The sequence below is a fragment of the Grampus griseus genome, assembly GCF_964374135.1.
Source record: "Grampus griseus genome assembly, chromosome: 16".
In the NCBI taxonomy this organism is placed as follows: domain Eukaryota; kingdom Metazoa; phylum Chordata; class Mammalia; order Artiodactyla; family Delphinidae; genus Grampus; species Grampus griseus.
In genome coordinates this window covers 62178721-62199886 of record NC_139010.1, presented here as the reverse complement: position 1 = coordinate 62199886, position 21166 = coordinate 62178721, and the positions used below count along the sequence as shown (strand labels likewise).

The following is a 21166-nucleotide window of genomic DNA, read 5'->3' as shown; positions in this document are numbered from 1 at the left end:
CGGGGAGGTCCTGAGATTCTGCATTTCTAAAAAGCTGTCAGGTGATGTCAATGCCACTGGTCCTAGGACCACGCTTAGAGTGACAAGGCTCTAGATGCAGTGAGAAATGAGACCTTTCCCCATTAATGACCAGTGTGGTCTGCAGATGAATCAAATCAGTGACCTAGTTTTCCATGGAGCCAGACTGCCACAGTTAGACTCAAAACTCCACCAAATGCCAGATGTATGGCCTTGGGGACAAGTCTCTAAACTTTTCTGTGCCTCATGTTTCCTGCCTGTGAAGGGAAAGATAATAGCTCTTATCTCATTGGGGTGCGACAATGATTAAATGACATAATACATACACAAAGCATTTAGAACAAGGTCTAACCCTTTGTAAACATTCAATAAATGTAAGACAATCAGAAGATCAAGAAAAATGAAGATCCTACCAAAGGATTATCTAAAAATGTGCTCTATGAGGTTTGCTCTCCCTGCACAGCTAATAATTTGCACAGATCCATCCAAACCCGCTTATCATTCAAGCCATTTTACAGTTAAGTAAACCAACTTGCATCCAGTCATAAAATTAAATTAGAAGAGAAAGTTCACCTTGAAAGGGCAGGACCCAGATGCCAAGAAGCAGCAGCTTTCCATACTACTCAGCCATAAAAAGAAATGAAATTGAGTTATTTGTAGTGAGGCGGAAGGACCTACAGTCTGTCATACAGAGTGAAGTAAGTAAGAAAGAGAAAGACAAATACCGTACGCTAACACATATATATGGAATCTAAAAAAAAAAAAAAAAAAGGTTCTGAAGAACCTAGGGGCAGGACAGGAATAAAGACACAGACATAGAGAATGGACTTGAGGACATGGGGCGGCGGGGAGGGAAAGCTGGGACAAAGTGAGAGAGTGGCATTGACACATATACACTACCAAATGTAAAATAGGTAACTAGTGGGAAGCAGCCGCATAGCACAGGGAGATCAGCTCCGTGTGGGATAGGGAGGGTGGGAGGGAGACACAAGAGGGAGGGGACATGGGGATATATGTATACATATAGCTGATTCACTTTGTTATATAGCAGAAACTAACACAACATTGTAAACCACAGTAAATTCCAGGCTCCTGCAAAGTTAGAAGTTAATAACACAAATGCAGAGGCAACAGGAACAATAATTCCCATAACCTCTCAGAGCTCAAAGACAGAGCTCAAATGACTGTGGGACACATCACTTATTGAAGGACCACCGTTCTTGCAACATTTAATCAGTCACTAAATAAATATTTGCGAGGGATGAAATAATCATTGCGATAGACATGGGAACTGCCTTTGTGAAGCTTATGGTCTAGCAGGAAAGTCACTAAGCACACAATTGCAAGTATTTCATTAATTACAAGTGTGACAGTGGTAGGAAAGCAAAGTCAAGGTATGGGAACGTGTACCAAGAAACCTAACCTAGAGACCTAAGAGGGACCCCTGAGGAGCGAGCATTTAGTCTCAGGTCTAAAGGGTGAACAGGAGTTGCCCAGGCAAAGAGCCTGTCCATCTTTACTGAGCACTTATTATATGCCTGGTTCTGTATCAGGCATTGGGGTTAGAAGGATTAATTAACAAGTGCCTTTCCTCAAAGAACTCACAGTCTATTGGGGGCAAATAAACTTCCATTACATCTGCTGCTGGGAAATGATAGGGGCTCTTCAGCACCATGTAACAGATTAAACAATCATTTTAAAAATGTTCTGATACTAAGAATTCCACCAAAAATCTTCCTAATTGCAAAATGTTCTGTTGTGAGTTTAGAGAACTTCTCTCATAATTTAATAAAACAGATGAAATTGAGAAACTGTCAAACCCCGTGGAGCACCCGGTGTTTCACCAAGATACCAAGGCTTGCTTGTCAGCAGATGCGCAAGCTCTGGAAGAAAACTCACAGCAGACCCAGGGCAGCCCAACCATCCAAAAGAAAGGTGAAATGAGAAACTGGACAAAGGGGAGTGAAGCAGGACATTAAACTTTGGAGACCTGGAAAAAAATGCTTTTTGGTTAATAATATTAACAATCATCACCATAATGTTAACTAAACACTCTGATCAACCTGTATGTGCACTTCCACTCAATTCTGTGGGTGGGTACTTATTGTCCCAGTTTATGGATGAGAAAACTACGGATTAGAATAAACAAGAAATTTCTGTTTATGGCATTATGGCATACTAAATAACCTGAAAACTAAAGTCCACAAAGCATTAGACTTGCTCAACAAAACAACACATCCTTTTAATCACAAAATGGAGTTTGCAAGTAGTTTGATCCTCAAATGTCAAAATCAAAGGGTGAACTGCGTATTAGAGCAGTAAATAGAAACTGCAGCGCTCCCTTGGGGGCTGTGACTGGGACAAATGGCTGGACTCGCTGAACAAGGGGCTTGGAGTTTAACGGCCATAAGAGGATAAAAGATGAGTTACTGAGCCTGCATGAAGTGGGTAGATAGTACTGAGACTCCTCCACATAAAGTTAGGAACTTAAAAGAGTTACAGCCTCAGTGTAAAGAGACAACAAAGAGAAATTCACCCACTGGGACAGGAAGACCACAAGGAAATCCAACTCTCTCTCCTGGGTTCTGCATGGGGAAAAAAATGCCTACCCTGAGAATTTGTATCCATGGGTCTTCTATCATAAGAGTTTAGAGTTCTAATATACATCAACCAGGTAGTCTAGAAAGCCCCAAAATGAGAATTTAACATAAACAATTATCCTAAGCAAGTGATATCTCTTACAGCATCCGACAGAAACAAATGAAAGGACATACCCTTAACCTGGACCATTTCCAAGTTCCATAAATAAAGCCTTTCTGAAAATGAGTTCATAATCCAAAATCCAACACAAACGGAAAAAGTCCACCATGAATGAAAGTCAGCAGTCACAGTAAACAATAGGAAAGACCTCCAAGACCTTCAAATAATAGAACAATCAGATAAAGACTCTAAAATAAATGTTTCAATTAATTGAAGACATAAAGAAAGGAATACAAACATAAAAGATCAAGACACTATCAACAAAGACCAGTCATATGTGAAAAAAAATAAAAATTAAATTATTGAAAATAAAATCTCGATGGATTGGCTATTAGCAGATAAGCACACCTCAAGAGAGACTTAGTGAACAAGAAGATAAAGCTGAGAAAATGTAACACAATAAATAAAGAGAAGAAAAATATCAAAGAGGTCAGTAGATAAGAAAAAAAGAATGGGACAAAGTCCAACATACATCTAATAAGAGTTCCAGAAGGAGTGAAAATAGAAAGATAAAGGAGAGATTATTCAAAGACACACTGTTAAAAAAAGAGACAAAAGGCCCAAAATGCAGTCACTTGTGTTAAGCCCACATCAACAAACTGAGACTTAATGCCTAACCCAATTGCAATTTCAGCCTTTCCTAGAAATGTAATCTCAACTGGTCAGTTTGAAATTACCCAGTCAGCACTGGTCATTCCTGGTCAGTGAGGAAATCTGCCTGACAGACCCCTGCTGTACCCCAAAGGAAGGTGACCTTGCCTGAGACAACTCACTCTTTGCTAGTAACTTCCTTGTCCTGCCCCCTTCTGCCTATAAAAGTTTTCCATTTTGTACAGCTCTTTAGAGTTCCTTTCTAATTGCTAGATGGAATGTTGCCCAATTCATGAATTGTTGGAAAAATCCAATAATATCTTTAAAATTTACTCAGTTGAATTTTATTTTTTAACAACAGGAATCCTCAGGTTCAGGAAACACAATGAGTCCTAAGCATAGTAATTAAAACTAAATTCATACCAAATGCATTGTGCTGAAATTCCAGAACATGAAGGACAAAGAGAAACTCTAACAATCAAACAAAGAAAGGGCAGGATACTTAAAAAGGAGCAATAATAATTAGACTGACAGCAGACTCCTCAATAGCATCATTAAAAGCTAACACAGAGGACTAACATCTTCAAAGTACAAGTAGAAAACAGGGTTTCAACTTAACCATTTACAAGTAAGGCCAAAATAAATACATTTTCAGACAAGCAAAAGAGAGTGTTAGTCATTGAAAAATTTGTCATTTTAAGAACTATGAAAGGATGCACTTCAAGAAGAAGGAGATGGAACCTAGAGGTAAGAAACTGGAGAGGTGAAGAAACAGAAAACAAAGGAACTGGTAAATATTCTGGTGAATCTGAATAAATAATTCATAGACTCTATAAAATACTGATGATGATGACTAATACTGGGAAGACTGTAGGAGGTAACTGGAGTTAAAACATTCCAAGTCCCTGCACTGTTTGCAAGAAGGATAAGGATATTGATTAACTTTACATTTGTTTAGACTTGATGTCAACTATGCATGTTAAATTTTTAAGGAAATCAGAGAGAGACAGAATTACACTGAGCGCTGGTACTATTCAGCAAAAATAAATAAATACACCAGGAAAAGGAGAATAGGGAGTAATGAGGAGAGAGAAGTGAGTGGTGGAGGGAAAAAGAGGGAATAAAGAAAACTCAGTCCAAGAGAAAGCAGGAACACACTATTTTTGAGCATTAAAAAAAATATATCAGGGTAAATAGAAAATAAGAAGTAGAAATAACCCTAAAATTATCAATAAATATAAACAGACTAAACACACAAGTCAAAAAACAAAGATATCAGATTAGGTTTTTTTTTTATTACAAGAGACTCATTGAAATATAAGGACACCAAAAGTTTAAAAGTACAGAAAAATGATGCAAAAAAAACTGGTAAAGCTATATTAATATCACACAATTTTATAAGTAAAAGCATTAAGGATTAAGGAGGGTTCTTTCATAATATTAAAGGAACAATTCAACAGGAAGAAGTGTTAACTATAACCTTTTACTCACCTTGTGAACATAATCTAAAATGTACTTAAGGCCAAAAACTACAAGGAAAAATAGACAAATCTCCAAACTTTTTTTCTGTAATTAGGTAGACAAAAAAATTAGGAAAGGTATAGATTTGGACAATGCAATTAACAAGGTTGGTCTGACGAACATCACATAGACTCCCGAATCTTGAACATTTGGAGAATACATATCTTTTTCAAGCACCTAGGCATTGGTTATAAAAACTGACTATCAGCAGAAGCAAGAAGAACTACAATTCTGCAGCCTGTGGAACAAAAACCACATTCACAGAAAGACAGACAAGATGAAAAGGCAGAGGGTTATGTACCAGATGAAGGAACAAGATAAAACCCCAGAAAAACAACTAAATGAAGTGGAGATAGGCAACCTTCCAGAAAAAGAATTCAGAATAATGATAGTGAAGATGATCCAGGACCTCGAAAAATGAATGGAGGCAAAGATCAAGAAGATGCAAGAAATGTTTAACAAAGATCTAGAAGGATTAAAGAACAAACAAACGGAGATGAACAACACAATAACTGAAATGAAAACTACACTAGAAGGAATCAATAGCAGAATAACTAAGGCAGAAGAACGGATAAGTGACCCAGAAGACAGAATGGTGGAATTCACTGCTGCAGAACAGAATAAAGAAAAAAGAATGAAAAGAAATGAAGACAGCCTAAGAAACCTCTGGGACAACATTAAACACAACAACATTCACATGATACAGGTCCCAGAAGGAGAAGAGAGAGAGAAAGGACCGGAGAAAATATTTGAAGAGATTATAGTCAAAAACTTCCCTAACATGGGAAAGGAAATAGCCACCCAAGTCCAGGAAGCTCAGAGAGTCCCATACAGGATAAACCCAAGGAGAAACACGCCAAGACACATAGTAATCAAATTGGCAAAAATTAAAGACAAAGAAAAATTATGGAAAGCAGCAAGGGAAAAACGAAAAATAACATACAAGGGAACTCCCATAAGGTTAACAGCTGATTTCTCAGCAGAAACTCTACAAGCCAGAAGGGAGTGGCATGATATACTTAAAGTGATGAAAGGGAAAAAAAAAAAAAAAAGTGATGAAAGGGAAGAACCTACAACCAAGATTACTCTACCCGGCAAGGATTTCATTCAGATTCGATGGAGAAATCAAAAGCTTTACAGACAAGCAAAAGCTAAGAGAATTCAGCACCACCAAACCAGCTCTACAACAAATGCTAAAGGAACTTCTCTAACTGGGAAACACAAAAGAAGAAAAGGACCTACAAAAATTAAGAAAATGGTCATAGGAGCATACATATAGATAATTACCTTAAATGTGAATGAATTAAATGCTCCAACCAAAAGACACAGGCTTGCTGAATGGATATAAAAACAAGACCCATATATATGCTGTCTACAAGAGACCCACTTCAGACCTAGGGACACATTCAGACTGAAAGTGAGGGGATGGAAAAAGATATTCCATGCAAATGTAAGTCAAAAGATACCTGGAGTAGCAATACTCGTATCAGATAAAATAGACTTTAAAATAAAGAATGTTACAAGAGACAAGGAAGGACACTACATAATGATCAAGGGATCAATCCAAGAAGAAGATATAACAATTATAAATATATATGCACCCAACATAGGAGCACCTCAATACATAAGGCAACTGCTAACAGCTATAAAAGAGGAAATCCACAGTAACAGAGTAATACTGGGGGACCTTAACACCTCACTTACACCAATGGACAGATCATCCAAACAGAAAATTAATAAAGAAGCCCAAGCTTTAAATGACACAACAGACCAGATACAGTTTACTGATATTTATAGGACATTCCATCCAAAAACAGCAGATTACACTTTCTTCTCAAGTGCGCATGGAACATTCTCCAGGATAAGTCATATCTTGGGTCACAAATCAAGCCTCAGTAAATTTAAGAAAACTGAAACCATATCAAGCATCTTTTCTGACCACAGTGCTATGAGATTAGAAATCAATTACAGGGAAAAAAACGTAAAAAACACTAACACATGGAAGCTAAACAATATATTACTAAATAACCAAGAGATCACTGAAGAAATCAAAGAGGAAATCAAAAAATACCTAGAGACAAATGACAATGAAAACGCCACGATCCAAAACCTATGGGATGCAGCAAAAGCAGTTCTAAGAGGGAAGTTTAGAGCTATACAAGCCTACCTCAGGAAACAAGAAAAATCTCCAACAATCTAACCTTAAACCTAAAGGAACTAGAGAAAGAAGAACAAACAAAATCCAAAGTTAGCAGAAGGAAAGAAATCATAAAGATCAGAGCAGAAATAAATGAAATAGAAACAAAGAAAACAATAGCAAAGATCAATTAAAACTGACTATTTAGCTGGTCACAAAACAAGTCTCAAAGAATCAGTATAATACAGATCACAATGCAAAAAGTGAGAAATCAATAACTAAAAGATAACTTAAATACCTATATTTTTAGAAATTTAAATTTGTACTTTTAATTATCATAGGAGAAACAGTGGATATTTTTTAAGACTTACTCTCAAAATAGAAATAATTTTGAAAATAGAAAATATTTAGGACTAGATGAAAATGAAAATACCACATTTCAAAACCTGCGGGAAGAAATGAAAGTTTTTCAAGGACATTTTGTACCTGTAAATGCTTAGTTATATTAGAAAAGCAGGCTGAACATTAATGAGCTGAGCACCAACCTTAACCAGGTAGAAAAAGAACAGAATGAACCCAATGTATGGTTAATATTATGGGCTTTGGAATTAGAAATATAAGAATAATTGGTCATTTATTTGCTAAGCATAATGCTAAGCTCTTTCAATCCTCCTTTCAACATGCCTTTTATTTTTAACATTTTGCCAATTTTATTTCATCCATCCTCCATCTCCATAACCATGTGTCTCCGATCCCTTCCCCCTTTCTTCATTTCTTTGCTGGAAAATTCTAAAATAAACCCCAGACTATGTATCATTTCACCTGTAAATACTTCAATGCATCTCTCTTATAAAAAGGCTTTTTTTTTCTTTTTACAAAACATAACCATTAACACTCCTACTACACCTTATATAATCAACACTAATTTCTTAATTTCATCCAACACACATCCCATGTTCAGATTTCATTGACTGTAGAGAAAATAATGAACAGAGACACAGACCTTCCATGAGGCCAGCCACACGGAGGGCCCAGGCAAAAGAGGGAGCTACTGTTGTTGGTACATGATAAACGGTGACCGAGGACATTGAGGTGTCATGCTTTCCCCGTGTGGGGATTGAATGAGAGTGATGAAACCTGAGACTATGACTGAGGGCAGCTAAAATGAAGGGGGATAAAATGAATTCTTTTGGCCCAATTACATGCTAGTTTCTGTGCTGGCTGTAGAGTGAAGCCATGCTCTTCCTTTCACTGAATTACTCAGTTTCGTAGGGAGCTACTGAAGTTAAATGGTTACACTACTGGGAACAAGTAGCCTTATATTCTAGAATTCTCTACCAAGTGCTGGTTAATTTTATTACCGGGGAGAATCACAGGCTTTCCCCACACTGGAGTGCCCTCAGAAATCAGGGATATTGGCCAGGAGCAAAGTATAGGAGCTCTCTCCCCACATCTGGGGAGTTAGGACCCAGGCAGCCCAGGAGCATCTGTGTGAGTGCACGAAATAGGACAAGGTATCATGTCAAAGATGGAGATCCTGAGCCATTAGTCTTGCACACGCTTAATGTCCCAACAACATCCCTTTTCATAGGTTCTATATTGTCCCATAATACAGATCAAGAACCTCAGGTGCAGAGAAGTTAACCTCACACAGCTACAGATTGGCAGAGGCAGGATTCCAACCCAGGCCACCTAACACCAGAGCTTATATTCTTTATCGACACCAAACTCCTGAGGTTCATCATCCTCATCCGCTGATTGGGGATGACAACCCCCAACCCCAGAACTGTGAAGAGGAATTGAGACAAGGAGATAAAGCCACCAGCACAGTATCTGGCACGATGATGATAATGGTGATGAAGGAAATGATGGTGGTGACAACTGGCACTTGCAAAGATACAGGCCCACAAGGCTGTTACCATTGTTAATTGCTCCAGAATAACTTACTGCATAAAATCCTCAAAAAGATACCTTTCCTTCCATTTCACTCTCACAAACCTTCAAGAGGACATTTGCGCTCTATGTGAAAGCTAGTTTTCAAAGTCAAAATCATGGGATTTCACATTATATGAAGATATGAAGAAAAGTATTTAAAAGAATCTAACAAATAAAACTGCAGAGCAGCGGGGAGCTCACATTACCCAATGCAGTAAGTGTAGCCTTGAACTTAATTTTCTAGAATTCTTGAAATATCGGTCATGGCAGCATAAAAGACCAATTAATCAGATTGTTTGTTCTCTGTGTGTGAGTCCCTGTTGCCATCTACAGTTAAAAATGGGGCATGCAACACTGCCAAATAACTAATTCTGAAAACATTGTCCTGGAGATGATGGTGCTAAGAAAATATACTTGTTCGATGAGTACAGACAATGGAAATGCTACCTGAAGGAGCAGCTCTTTTTCAACCACCTCTTCTGTCTTGCTGATGAGACGCTTCTGCAGGGTATGAATTTTCTGTATCAGCTCAAAGGTACTGGGGTCACTGGCCTACTCGAGGGGAGCAAAATAAAGCAGCTGAAATTATCAGTTTCAAAGCACTGAGGTCCCTATGTAAAATAATTATTGTTCTGTTAAAATCTATTGCAAAGATGTAGACCCAATACAGAAAGAATTAGAACCAAAAAAATAAAAAGTACAACAGATGAGACAGTCATCAAAACAGACTGATGTTTGGCTCTAGTTAGCCAATAAACGGAAAGTGAGTATGCTTATTCCACCAGGGGAAATAATAACAACAGCGGCAATAATGGTAGCTCCTGGGCCAGATACCTGGTTCTCTGCCGCCATCTGGACACTATGCTAAGTGTTTTTCATACATTATCAAATTTTAGTCACATGACAGCCCTACTAGACAGTATTATCTTCCCCTTTTACAGATAAGGCAACTGAGGCTCAGAGGAGGTCATTTACCCCCACCGATAAAGGTCAGAGCTGGATTCAAGTCAAGAATGCCTGGCTCCAAAGCCTGGGCTTCTTAATTACTATGCTCTGAGGTTTTCCCTACCATCATTTCTGTTTCCATAGGAATGAGACAGGGTTCCCTAATTCATTCGTTTTCAGGATTCTCCTTTCATAATTGTCAACAAGAAGATTCATTACAGCCTATGACGGGGAAAGTTTCTAGGATGTGGACATCTGCTAATAATTGGCAGCAGAACAGGACCATGGCATTTAGCTCTCAAACGGCATTATCAATCCGTAAGGCTCTGATGCGCCTTCAATAGCTATCTGTGTACAATTCAAACAAGATCTACAGTTATATATTGATAATTTGTCCTCTAGACGTTGAACCAAAGCTTTACTTTCAACTGTACTGACATTCTGAATTAATCTAGCAGCTAAATATTTTCAACTACCTCCCAGAGTCTCTTTTCTAATTTTTTTAATAGATATTGACATGGAATTGGAAACTTTAAAGATCTGCTTGAAAACACATGGAATAAACTAATGTGACAGTAAATGAATTTAAAATTTTCAGCTCCTTAGAAAAAGTATAGATACAGGTATATGTAGAACTGAATCACTTTGCTGTACACCTGAAACTAACACAACATTGTTAATCAACTGTACTCCAATTAAAAAAAAAAGTGCAACAATCAAAGCTACCACAAAAATAAATTAATTAAATTAAATTAAATTTTCAGCTCCACTTCTCCAAGTGCATCCATGTTATTGTTATTTAGTAAGCTACTCCACTCTTGGCATCTGAAGAGGAATAAATGAGGGTCCAAAAGAGGTGGGGGGAGATATTCCATTGACTATGACTTTGCTTAAGAAATACGAAGCAGTGCCAACCGATATCCATATTTTGGAAGTAGATTTGGCACACATTCACTTGGCAAGACTGGATGTCGTTAAAACTCAGACCTCGTGTTTACATAACAATTTATAATGCATTATCCTTAATGCTTTCTTCATTTAAAGGAAAAAGTGAAAATAGAAAACAAAAACCTACTTGGCTGTTTTTCCCCCTTGCCCTGCTCTTTCTTATATCACATACTTCTATTCTCCCAACACCCTAATTGTTCACTTAGTCAAAGCCCCTTCTGGCACCCACATTGCTGGGTACAACTAAAGGAGGTGGGCATCTTTTTCTTGAATAAGCAGAGCTTGTCTGTTACTGTTATCTGCTGGTGGAAATGTCTATCAGGAGGTCATAAAATAAAATATGAGGTTTATTATCCATCACCTACCAATGGGACTTTGACTGTGTTCCCAGATCCTAAAAGAAGGAGTTTGACTAACACAATGCTAGTTCTTTGAAAAGAGGGCAAGTTCACAAAAGCCCTATTTTCTTTGGGAAATAAAAGGGTGCAAAGGCCAATTGAAAGATGGCGAAGACGCTGGTAGCCAGCGCAGCTGAAGGCAATTAACCATCCAAGACAAACAGGTAGCCGCAAAATAGCTGGTTGACCAAACACTGCTTAAACAACAACAAAAAATAATAATAATCAATGTCAATTGGTGAGGCCAGTTCACAGCTTTCACTGGGTCTTCTTTAGGCAGAAAGGATTTTGTCCAAGACTTTTAAAAACAAAACCCAAATCTGGAACAATCCAATTTACATTTGATCTAGCCTTGGATTTTAGGTGACAATGGCATAGTATGAAATAAAAACATGCTTCTTATTGTGCTTTAGGTAAGAAGACAAGCAGGTTAGAAGGAGGTTTGGGGGTGGGAGGAAGGTTCCCCCGAATGTTACCTCGAGCTTTCTCCATCTGTGCACATTCATGGGGTTCTCCAGTTCCTCCTCCAGGGCTCGGCATCTTGTCCTCTCCTTCAGGAATTCCCTTTGCGTGTGAAAAAGCTCCTGCCTGAATAAGACAAACTTTCTTTTGCAAAGAAGTTCTCCACCCATTTGAATATCCTTTACGTGCGCACTCCATCTTATACAAAAAGCTGGGATCAGAGAGACTTCAGGACCACTGAGACTAGCCTCCTAATCTGCGCAAGACACAGATGATATCAATTCTTGCAGAGTGCAAACTTCAGCTTTAGCTTTACAAAAAAAAAAGTACCAGCGCTTCAGAATTATGATTCTGGATACCCAAGGAATTTTAGAAGTATATGGAAAGAAGAGGGAGGAGGTAAATTATGAGGATTTCAATATATTGTTCAATGTGTCTAAACGTCTCCTACAGTAGCAGAAAACAAGCCACATTCCACCATGAGGTATGGCATCTGAATACAAGAGACTGAGGCTCAGGTGAGAACCTGACATCAATTAGGGCAGCGCATCACCACCCTGATGGCATACGGAATCACCTGGGGAACTTTAACAACATACCTTTGCCTGGACCCAACCCCCAAAGGGATTCTGCTTTAATTGGTCTAGCATGCAGTTTGGGTTTCATAGATTTTTTAAGTCCTGCTGGTAATTCTAATGTGTAGCCAGCATTGAAAAACACCAAATTAGAAGTGATCCTTTCTCTCATGTTCCGCAACTACACAGATGGCTGAAAAAGTCCCGAAGAACTAGCTCTGGCTCAAACATACTTCTAAAATCTGTAGGAATCTCTAGTTAATAGGTAACGGGCTACAGCCATCCACAGTATCCAGTGAGCTGGCTGCCACCCTATTGAAAGAGAAGCTCTGCTGGGAGGTGGAGAAGAGGCAAGCACTCGTGTTGACACGGGCAAGAGGATATTATTATCTGTCCTCATCTGCTGCGTGTGCGGCAGATTACTAATACTAAGCCATCTCTTTTACTTAATTGCTTCATTTAAACCAATAATACAACTTCCCCTCATTAGCAAGACAAACCATTAGAATTAACTGCATAATGTTCACTCAACAGGGAGCTCAAGCTGCTTAGAATTAAAACCATATTTTTAACACTACGATTTTCTAGAGTGTCATCAGTAGCGAAGGGCAAGTTAGCTACTATTATTGATGGCTTCTTTTGTACCAGACTCTGTGCTAGGCATATTACGTTCCTTTTCGTGTTTAATTTTAACTGCAAGCCTTAAGCTCAGATAAGTGATTTGCCCAAGGTCACACAGCTTGTAGGTGACAAGTCTGAGATTGGAATTCACGCCTGCTTGCCTCCAATATTTTTATTGTCTTCCCATTATAAAGAAAGGTAAAATCTATTATCAACAAACCAGCAATGTTGACTGAGAATGGGTAGAATTTGGTCCTTTGTGTATATAATAAAAATAACACATGGCTGGCAAGTTTAGTGATGGTCTTGGAGATCATTCAATAGCTACTTAGAATGAACCCATTTGTCTCCAAAATGTCAATGGTAGCATCTCTGGATAGTAAACTTATGAGAGATTTTCTAATCGCATCTTCATAATTTTTCTGCATGCCCCATGTTTTCTACAATGTATCTGTACTACTTTCATCGTCTGAAATATGAGCAACTCTTAAAAAGAAAAAATAGAGTATTGATCTATCCAAGATGGCGGCAACTTCCCTTGCTCTTCCTGAACATATTCACTGCATTTAAATACCAAAACTATCTAATTCAATTAATTTAAGAAGTAGATCCAAACTGTGTCCTTGTCCCGAGGTGGGCAAGGATACTGTTCATCTACAAGTCTGCGGAGAATAAGATCGCTACTGTGAAAACACCAGACCTATTATGTGGTTTCCTGCAATTGCCTATATGGAATATGGTGATGTTTTCCCAAAGGGAAAGTAGATCTTGTATACTGTAAGATTTAAAGCAAAGAGAAGGCACACTAAGCTCAAATGAAAGCCGCAGAAGATAAATCAAGAGTGAGATGTAAAATCTGGCCGCCTTCTAAGGAAACACAGTTTTCAAACAGTGTAAAATTAAATTTTTCCCCTCTTTTCATTCTGCATGTAATTCCAAGAAAAAGACGTGCAGACGTTACCAGGATTCAATTTAAATATTGATGCTCCATTTCTTGCATACTGCCTTATTAAAGAAATTCTAAAAATCTCACTGGGGGAATTTTTTTCTGAGTTGTAACTAGTTTGTGGTTATGATTTGACTTGAAATTTCTTTTTCTAAATCCAGAATAAAGTTTTCAAAAAATCCTTTTGCACTTGCTTATGTTCCCCTGAAAGGAAACCAGTTCATTTTTTGTGACATAGAATGGGCACGATATAGATTCTGGATTATGGAAAAGTTGTTCTCATTATCTGCTAATCATTTCAACATAAAAAAAATTATTTTATGCAACTTGATAAAGACCTTCAATGACCAACAGGAGGAACACAAGGTCATTTCAGGAGCTCCTCACAGAGTGCTGTGTGCTCAGCTCCCAGGGGGCCTTCTATTACCTGAGTTCGTCAACATTAGCCACACTCCTGGCAAGAATCCCCTTTTCCCAGCGAAGCTTCTTGATCTCAAGTTTGAGGATTCTCATGTCCTCCAACCTCTGGTTGTACTGGCTCTCGCCTTTATTCAGCACGGACTGCTGGATCTTGATCTTCTCGTAGAGCAAAGCCAACTCATCATTGCGACGGACTAGCTGTGACCCAAGGATATCTCTCTCGCTGATGACCTACAAAGGTAGGGAAGGGCACGGCCACCAGGGGACAAAAAGTCCCACGTTTCATCATGGCAGCAGCATTCAGTCTGTCAATGAACACCCATCCAATGGCCACATGTGCTAGGCACCCAGTGGGTGAGGCCCTGGAAATAGTCTGCTAGACAACCAACACTGGACTCCTCCCATGACAGTTGGTAGCCTTGTTGGAAAGAGTACAACAAATAATCCATAATAATAATAATACAATAATCCTTGGCCCATGCCTGTTTGCTTGGTTGGTTTTCTCCAACACATTATAAGTGTTTAAATTTGAATGCCTTTAGGGTGAGCTAACTCTTGCCAAGTTCTACTATTCCTTACTGTCTTGCATTAGCCAATGTCTCTTTTTCTTAACCTGCCAGATCTCTGAAAGCATTTAAGTTTCTAACCTCCAAATTATGTAATTATTCATTGTAATTATACACGGGCAATTATATTATGCTGGAATGTAAGCTCCCTGAGGACAGGGACCTTATTTTCTTGTTGGTCAGTGTATTCCCCAGAGTCTAGAGGAGTGGCTGACACATAGTAAGTGCTCATAAACAGGAGCTGAATAAATGAATGAATATTTCATAATTAATCAACAGAAGGTGGGTCTCTGGGGCTGTTCTTCTGATAGACTGAAGGGAAGAGCTTAGAAAAGAATGAGGCTTTGTGAAGAGTTGCATCAAACAGTTGTGTCTGCTGATAAGGTCTGCAGGTCTGGTGAGGAGATGTTCTTACCTGGTCTAACTCCTTCTTCTGTCTCAGCCTCTCCCCATCAGCCTCGGCAATGATTCGCAGGAGTTTTCTCTCTTCGGCTTCCTGCTTTTCAATGAAGTGTTTGGTCTCCAATGCTTGTTGTCTCAGCTTCTGCAGCTCAGCCTGACAAAGAGTGAAAGACCAATTTCGCTCTGTAACAGCACAAACCAGGACGGCAGGGCCCAGATTTAGATGGACAGTGTGCTTCTTATACTTCCCTGTGATGTTTCATTTAGCATGGTTTGATCATCCTCACAAGCAAAGCAAGCTTCATACACACACACACACACACACACACACACACACACAGCCTGTAAAGAAACAACAGTGCACATTAAGGTGATCATGTTTTATTCTATGAGTTGTGCCCTTGAGGGATTTCCATCATTTTTCTATATAAGTATAGCAGGGACCTCATTGGTATTCAGCAGCAGTTCTCTTACCAGCTAAACATGGGGAAAATTCACAAATAGTACAGAGAAGGATGTGGGGAGCAGCATGGTGCGGGGTTGGGTGAGGGCAGCTCTCTATGTACCAGCTCCTATAACAGTCCTAATACCACCAGCATATCAACTGCAGAGATAAAGCCTATTACAAGCAACACTTAAATTAATAAAGATAGCAACCAAGGGTCTATCATATAAAACATCTTGATGGAACAGAAGAGATGTTATAGTATAAAAAGATATATAGATCTTACTCTTAAGACGATTACAATCTAGATGAGAAGATAAGATATTTAAGTATTATGCAAATATTAACAAGTCCAGGCAATAATGTTCCAGGATCTGTATTATCACACAGACAGTGAATTGATGCTACAGGAGGTCAGAGGACTGCAGTTGTTAGCAAGGCTTCCCGGGAGAACTCAGATCTTGAGGCTCCTGAGGCTACATGGAAATCCTAAGAGTGATGGGGAAAGCATGCTATGAACTGGTCATTTTCAGAAGGAAAATTCCCCTCATCAAAGGACACATTTGCTTCAATTCCACAAGTATATTTGTGGCTTACAATATTCCTGGCATGATATTAGGTATTTTGCCTCAGTACTCTTATCCCCATTTCACAAATGCAATTACAGAGACAAAGAAAAACAAATCAACTTGACCAAGGTCACACAGCTAATAAGTAGCAGAGTTGAAATGCCATCCTAGATCTTTTGATTCCAAAGCTTTTGCCCCCTTTGCTATCACCACACAATAGTTCCAAGTCAAATACAGAAAATGAGTAAGACATGACGGATTCGCCACCCATCGAAGATGACAAATATAACCAACTACACTACGGTGTGGAAATGCTCTCTACTGTGTGAAGAAGGACATAGGAGAACAGGAAAGAGTTCATATTTCTTCCTGGGGTTTAGAGGGAAAAATCAGTCAGGGTTTTCGCAGTTGACAGTTATTTCTAAAATGGAGAGGTATGTGCTGGGGAGAGAGCAGTCAATGGTCAGGCTTGTGTGAACAAAAGCATGTAAACTATAAAGTACCTGGTGTGTTGACCAGACAGCAGAGCATCCAATGTGGCTGAGTTAGAGTATTAGGTAGGGAATAGCAGGAGGTAAGGCTGGTAAAACAGCTGAGCCGACCTGAGAAGGGCCCTGTATGCCATGTGCTGTGGACAGTATGCAACGGGGAGCCACAAAGTTAATCATAGTAAAGGAAAGAAGAATAAGTCTTCGAGAGCCTCCAAGCCCATACAGGAAGGACAGGTGGTATCACAACCAGGTCAACACAAGAAGGAAAAATGCAGGAAGAATTCTGCTTTCACCCATGCCTGAAATCACAAGGGAGATGACAAGACAATATTAAGGCTCCAACTTTTTGGACTTCCCTGGTGGTCCAGTGGCTAAGACTCCACGCTCCCAATGCAAGGGATCTGGGCTCAATCCCTGGTCTAGGAACTAGATCCCACATGCCGCAACTAAGAGTTTTCATGCTGCAACTAAAGATCTCACATGCCATAACTAAAAGATCCCATGTGCCACAACTAAGACCTGGCACAGCCAAATAAATAAATTTTTTTTTTAAAAAAAGGCTCCAACTTTTCAATGGCCTGCAGGTCAACAAGTGAAAATGAAAAAGTAATAATTTTCTCCTTCAAGAATGTATTGGGTCCCCCACCTCCATCCACCCAGAAATGTCACTGGGATGACAGAACACCGAATATTTGCCAAGTGAGTGCCTGCGAACCAACCCAACTCTAGTTGCAGCCTGCCTCTAATCCATGAAGACCAAGAGTCATTAATTGAATAGCTCAGACTTATCCAAACAGTACAAGATACTATGCACCTAGCAAAAGACCTGTAATGTCACAAACTAAATGCAGCTAGCTACTATAAAACCCAGAGTTTCCTTTATGACGTTTTGTTTGTTCATTCATGAAATATATTTTGGTCCAGGGATAAGCAAAAGGAAGTACTTAGTGAGAAAAGATCTGGTCTAGTATTTACCACTTTGGGGGATTGCCTGTTAGGAAAGAGAGTGCAGAACCAGCCTTTCTACTTCTATAATCATTTAAGGTGACAGCAAAGACAGCAATAAAATACCCGTTTGGCTCATGCTTTCTTTAATAAAACTTTTATTTTCCCAGATGTGTGACATTCACTTCCCTGTTCCTAAGTGCCGAGAGCTGATCAGAATCCATCAGCAGAACAAAATGAAATGGCTGTTATATTAAAATGCAATCAATGGTGTGTAAAAGTATCTGTCTGAAATGTAAAACCATTCATGTGTTTGGCATTGCTGGGTGTTTTTTTTCATAATATATCAAAATTCTGAGTGGTCTCCTTATGTCATAAATTTATGGGCTGTAAACAAGATGCGCCATTAGACGTTGGCAGCAAATGTTAACATCAACAAAATACCTTAGGTCTAATGCATTTAGCAGCTGTAACTGAGCTGTCTCATCCAGGAAAGATGGTAACAACTACTGTGCACACAAAAGCTCATCAAGTAATGTTCTAGGTGGGACCCAAGGTATGAAGTTGTAACACAATGTCAGGACACACTCTTTAGTCACTGCCTCTACAATTTTACAGTTTTGTGACAGGTGTTTACAGAATATATATCATCCAATCTTGCTGCAGGCATAAGTCATATCTCAAGAATCATACTTGAGGGAGTTTCACCCATTCATACAGGATCCCAACATTCACTGGGTTTCACAGAAACCATCTGTTTATTTCTAGCAGAACAAATAGGACCACCTAAAGTCTTCTGGCCATGAGAATAATTAGGCTTTCTCTCTGTCTCCCCCACTCCCCTCCGACAGTTCCCATCCGTGTCACTCTAGAGAGTCGACTAAGTACAAGGATATGGTGCCCTGAAGCCAGTTGCTAATGTGATGCTGAGCTCTGGACATAGAGAATTTGCTGCTGAATTATTCACCAAGAGTCAAAGTGCTGTCAGATTGACGTGGGATGATTGGGAGGTGACAAACAGAATCGAGAGCTTGTTAGGACTGGAAGGCAGACACTCCACATGAGACGGCCCCTTTAGTGCTGATGAAACAAGACGGGGACACAATGGGCAGATGAACGCAGATGCAGCAACATCTACAAAGATCTACTGACATTCTGTCATAACCATCACGTGCTGACAATGTCTAGAATCCTGAGGAGTCAGGAGAGCCTGGTAGCAACTGAAAAGGAAAAAGAAACATGGAAGAAGCAAGACTTTTCTTTTGAGGGAGATGAATGAGGATGGGGATGACCTATTACGGACGATTGTCTGTCGAGTTGGAGAAGCAGTAAATTGGGTTGTCCTGTCAAAAGGCATCTCATGGTCTACCAAACAGGCTAGGGCTTGCCCTTCCGGGAGGGATTATGTAGCCACATAGCTTTGTAGAACTCATAATAATAAACTACATGTCTCTCATGGAGCAAAGTTACTAGAAAATCTGCCCTCCCCTCCAGGGTTTTGGTTCGCGAACCTCAGATGCTTGAAATCCAGAGACCTCTGTAAACGTGATTCATCTTTGAGGCTAAAAAAGTCAGGAGGCTAAATGAAACTCAACGTTCAAGCTGTCACATTTTTCTAAAGAATGTCAAATGGGCTTAATGATAGGCCAAAATTATCCAGTCAAAGCACCACTGCAAGTTCCCCTTGGATAACCTCAAATAATAAATCAAGGAGGCAGCCTTTTTCTGTTCCTAATTCTTGCCTTAATGGGAAAACCTGAGGAAAAGGCATCCTAGTTTCACAGCAAGTCCAAAGCAACCATCTTCCTATAATCGATGACCCAAAGCTATCCAGACCTAGGATTCCTCATTTAGAGCAGACTCTCTAGAGCAGAAGCCCTTTAATCATCTCTCTTATTCACAAGCTGCCAACTCTGCTGGCCCAGGACCAAAAAACAGGACCCTATTATCCTTTATTTTATTATGATGCTTCTTTGGAGCTATGTGTGTAGATGTCTAATGATGGAGAGTGTAATTGAAACCAATATTAACCAAAGTCAAACTAAGGAATCAGGAGTAATTGCTTTTTTGCATAGGACATTACTTATTCTAAAGCAGGATTTTGTCTACCTTGGACCCCATTATGCAGCAATAGTTAATCTTTTGAGAAGAGCATTACTTGGGAAAGTAAGAGATGAGGATCAATGTCATCCTCTGAAACGAAGAGATGATGTACCAAGTCAAGTTACACTGAAGCCTAGCTAACGTGAGTCCATGAGGCCCGTGGGTGAAGCAACGTTTACAATAAGATTCTTCTGATTCAGCCCATAATAAATAAACCCCATCCCACTATAGACTCCAGAGTGGTATAGAAACATACTACCTTCTATAAAACTGTTTTCAAACAAGGAAAATAAGGACAAAGACACAGGATATTTTCAAATTTTAGAAAATATATTTATGTTTCTTTATATGTAAATAAACTTTAGTACAGAATTTTGTGTTTTTTTCTGTCATGAACTAGAGTGGGGAGATGACAGTTTTAGGTAAATAAATCAATTAACATATCTCTATTGTAAAGGCACTTTTGTTACATTTTAATCTTTCTCAAACCTCACGTATCTTAATTTAATGTAGTAGTTCTGTTTCCATGAAGACCTATCATTAAGTTGACAAAACCTATTATTAAACTGAGAGTGCATAGGTCAATCTATGGCATCATGGAATCAAGGAAATTTGGCATTAAACCTGTCCAACACGAGATACACGTTTTCAAGATAGGAACTATCTCTGAAGTTAATTATATGCAGAAACTGAGGTAACCAGTCTCATTGTTTGTAGAAAGTTCCTGCAAGTGGCTCATAAACATATGCAAAAAATAAAAGTGGCATTATTCTCTTAGAAGTTCCTTTTTTAATTCTTTGGTCAAATGGATTAGAAGGGAAATCTACTGGATTTGATAGGAAAAGGAAAATACACTAGGTTTAGTGAATGTGTACAGTAAAACATTTAGTTCAAGGATTTGATATGGTATAATTATTTGGCATGTATTTTGGGGAAGAGTCTTTATATTATATTAGTAGACATAGAATGTTCTAAATTAGTAGATTTAAAAGTATATATCTTAGTAATACGTGTGAAGACAAAGGTGATTCCCTAGAGGAGTGGCTGCAAAGTTCTTAGATTCACAGAAGTAAGGTGAACAATGAATCTAGTTGAGGGCAAATCAAGTGAGGACAAAGCTTGACACCTGGTAGTTAATGATGCTGAGGGCAGCAAAGGCACATGCACATGAAGTAAACAAGGATTAGGACAGAGGGACAAAAGGTCCTGCCAGCATTGCCTTATAGAAGCCCCAGGGAGGAGTTTGGGAGGGTTGAGTACAGGCAAAGTGCTGGACTTGGGCTGTAAATGCAAAGAGATTGTGGTCAGCCTGAAAGTTCCAGGACTTCCTGGGACCTGCTAAGTTCTCTTGCACTGATGCCATGATAG

At 39.1% G+C, this 21166-nt stretch overlaps 1 protein-coding gene across 1 annotated transcript in view; it reads right to left on the bottom strand.

Moving 5' to 3' along the window:
* The window catches only part of CFAP58 (cilia and flagella associated protein 58), a gene marked incomplete at both ends in the record, with an annotated part of 105920 nt that overhangs the window by 53381 nt on the left and 31373 nt on the right, over positions 1–21166 (bottom strand). Inside the window, 4 exons of the mRNA XM_082672965.1 lie at positions 9410–9514; positions 11730–11841; positions 14285–14508; positions 15259–15399. Coding sequence (XP_082529091.1) covers positions 9410–9514; positions 11730–11841; positions 14285–14508; positions 15259–15399 — 582 coding nt within the window. The remainder of the gene's footprint in view (positions 1–9409; positions 9515–11729; positions 11842–14284; positions 14509–15258; positions 15400–21166) is intronic.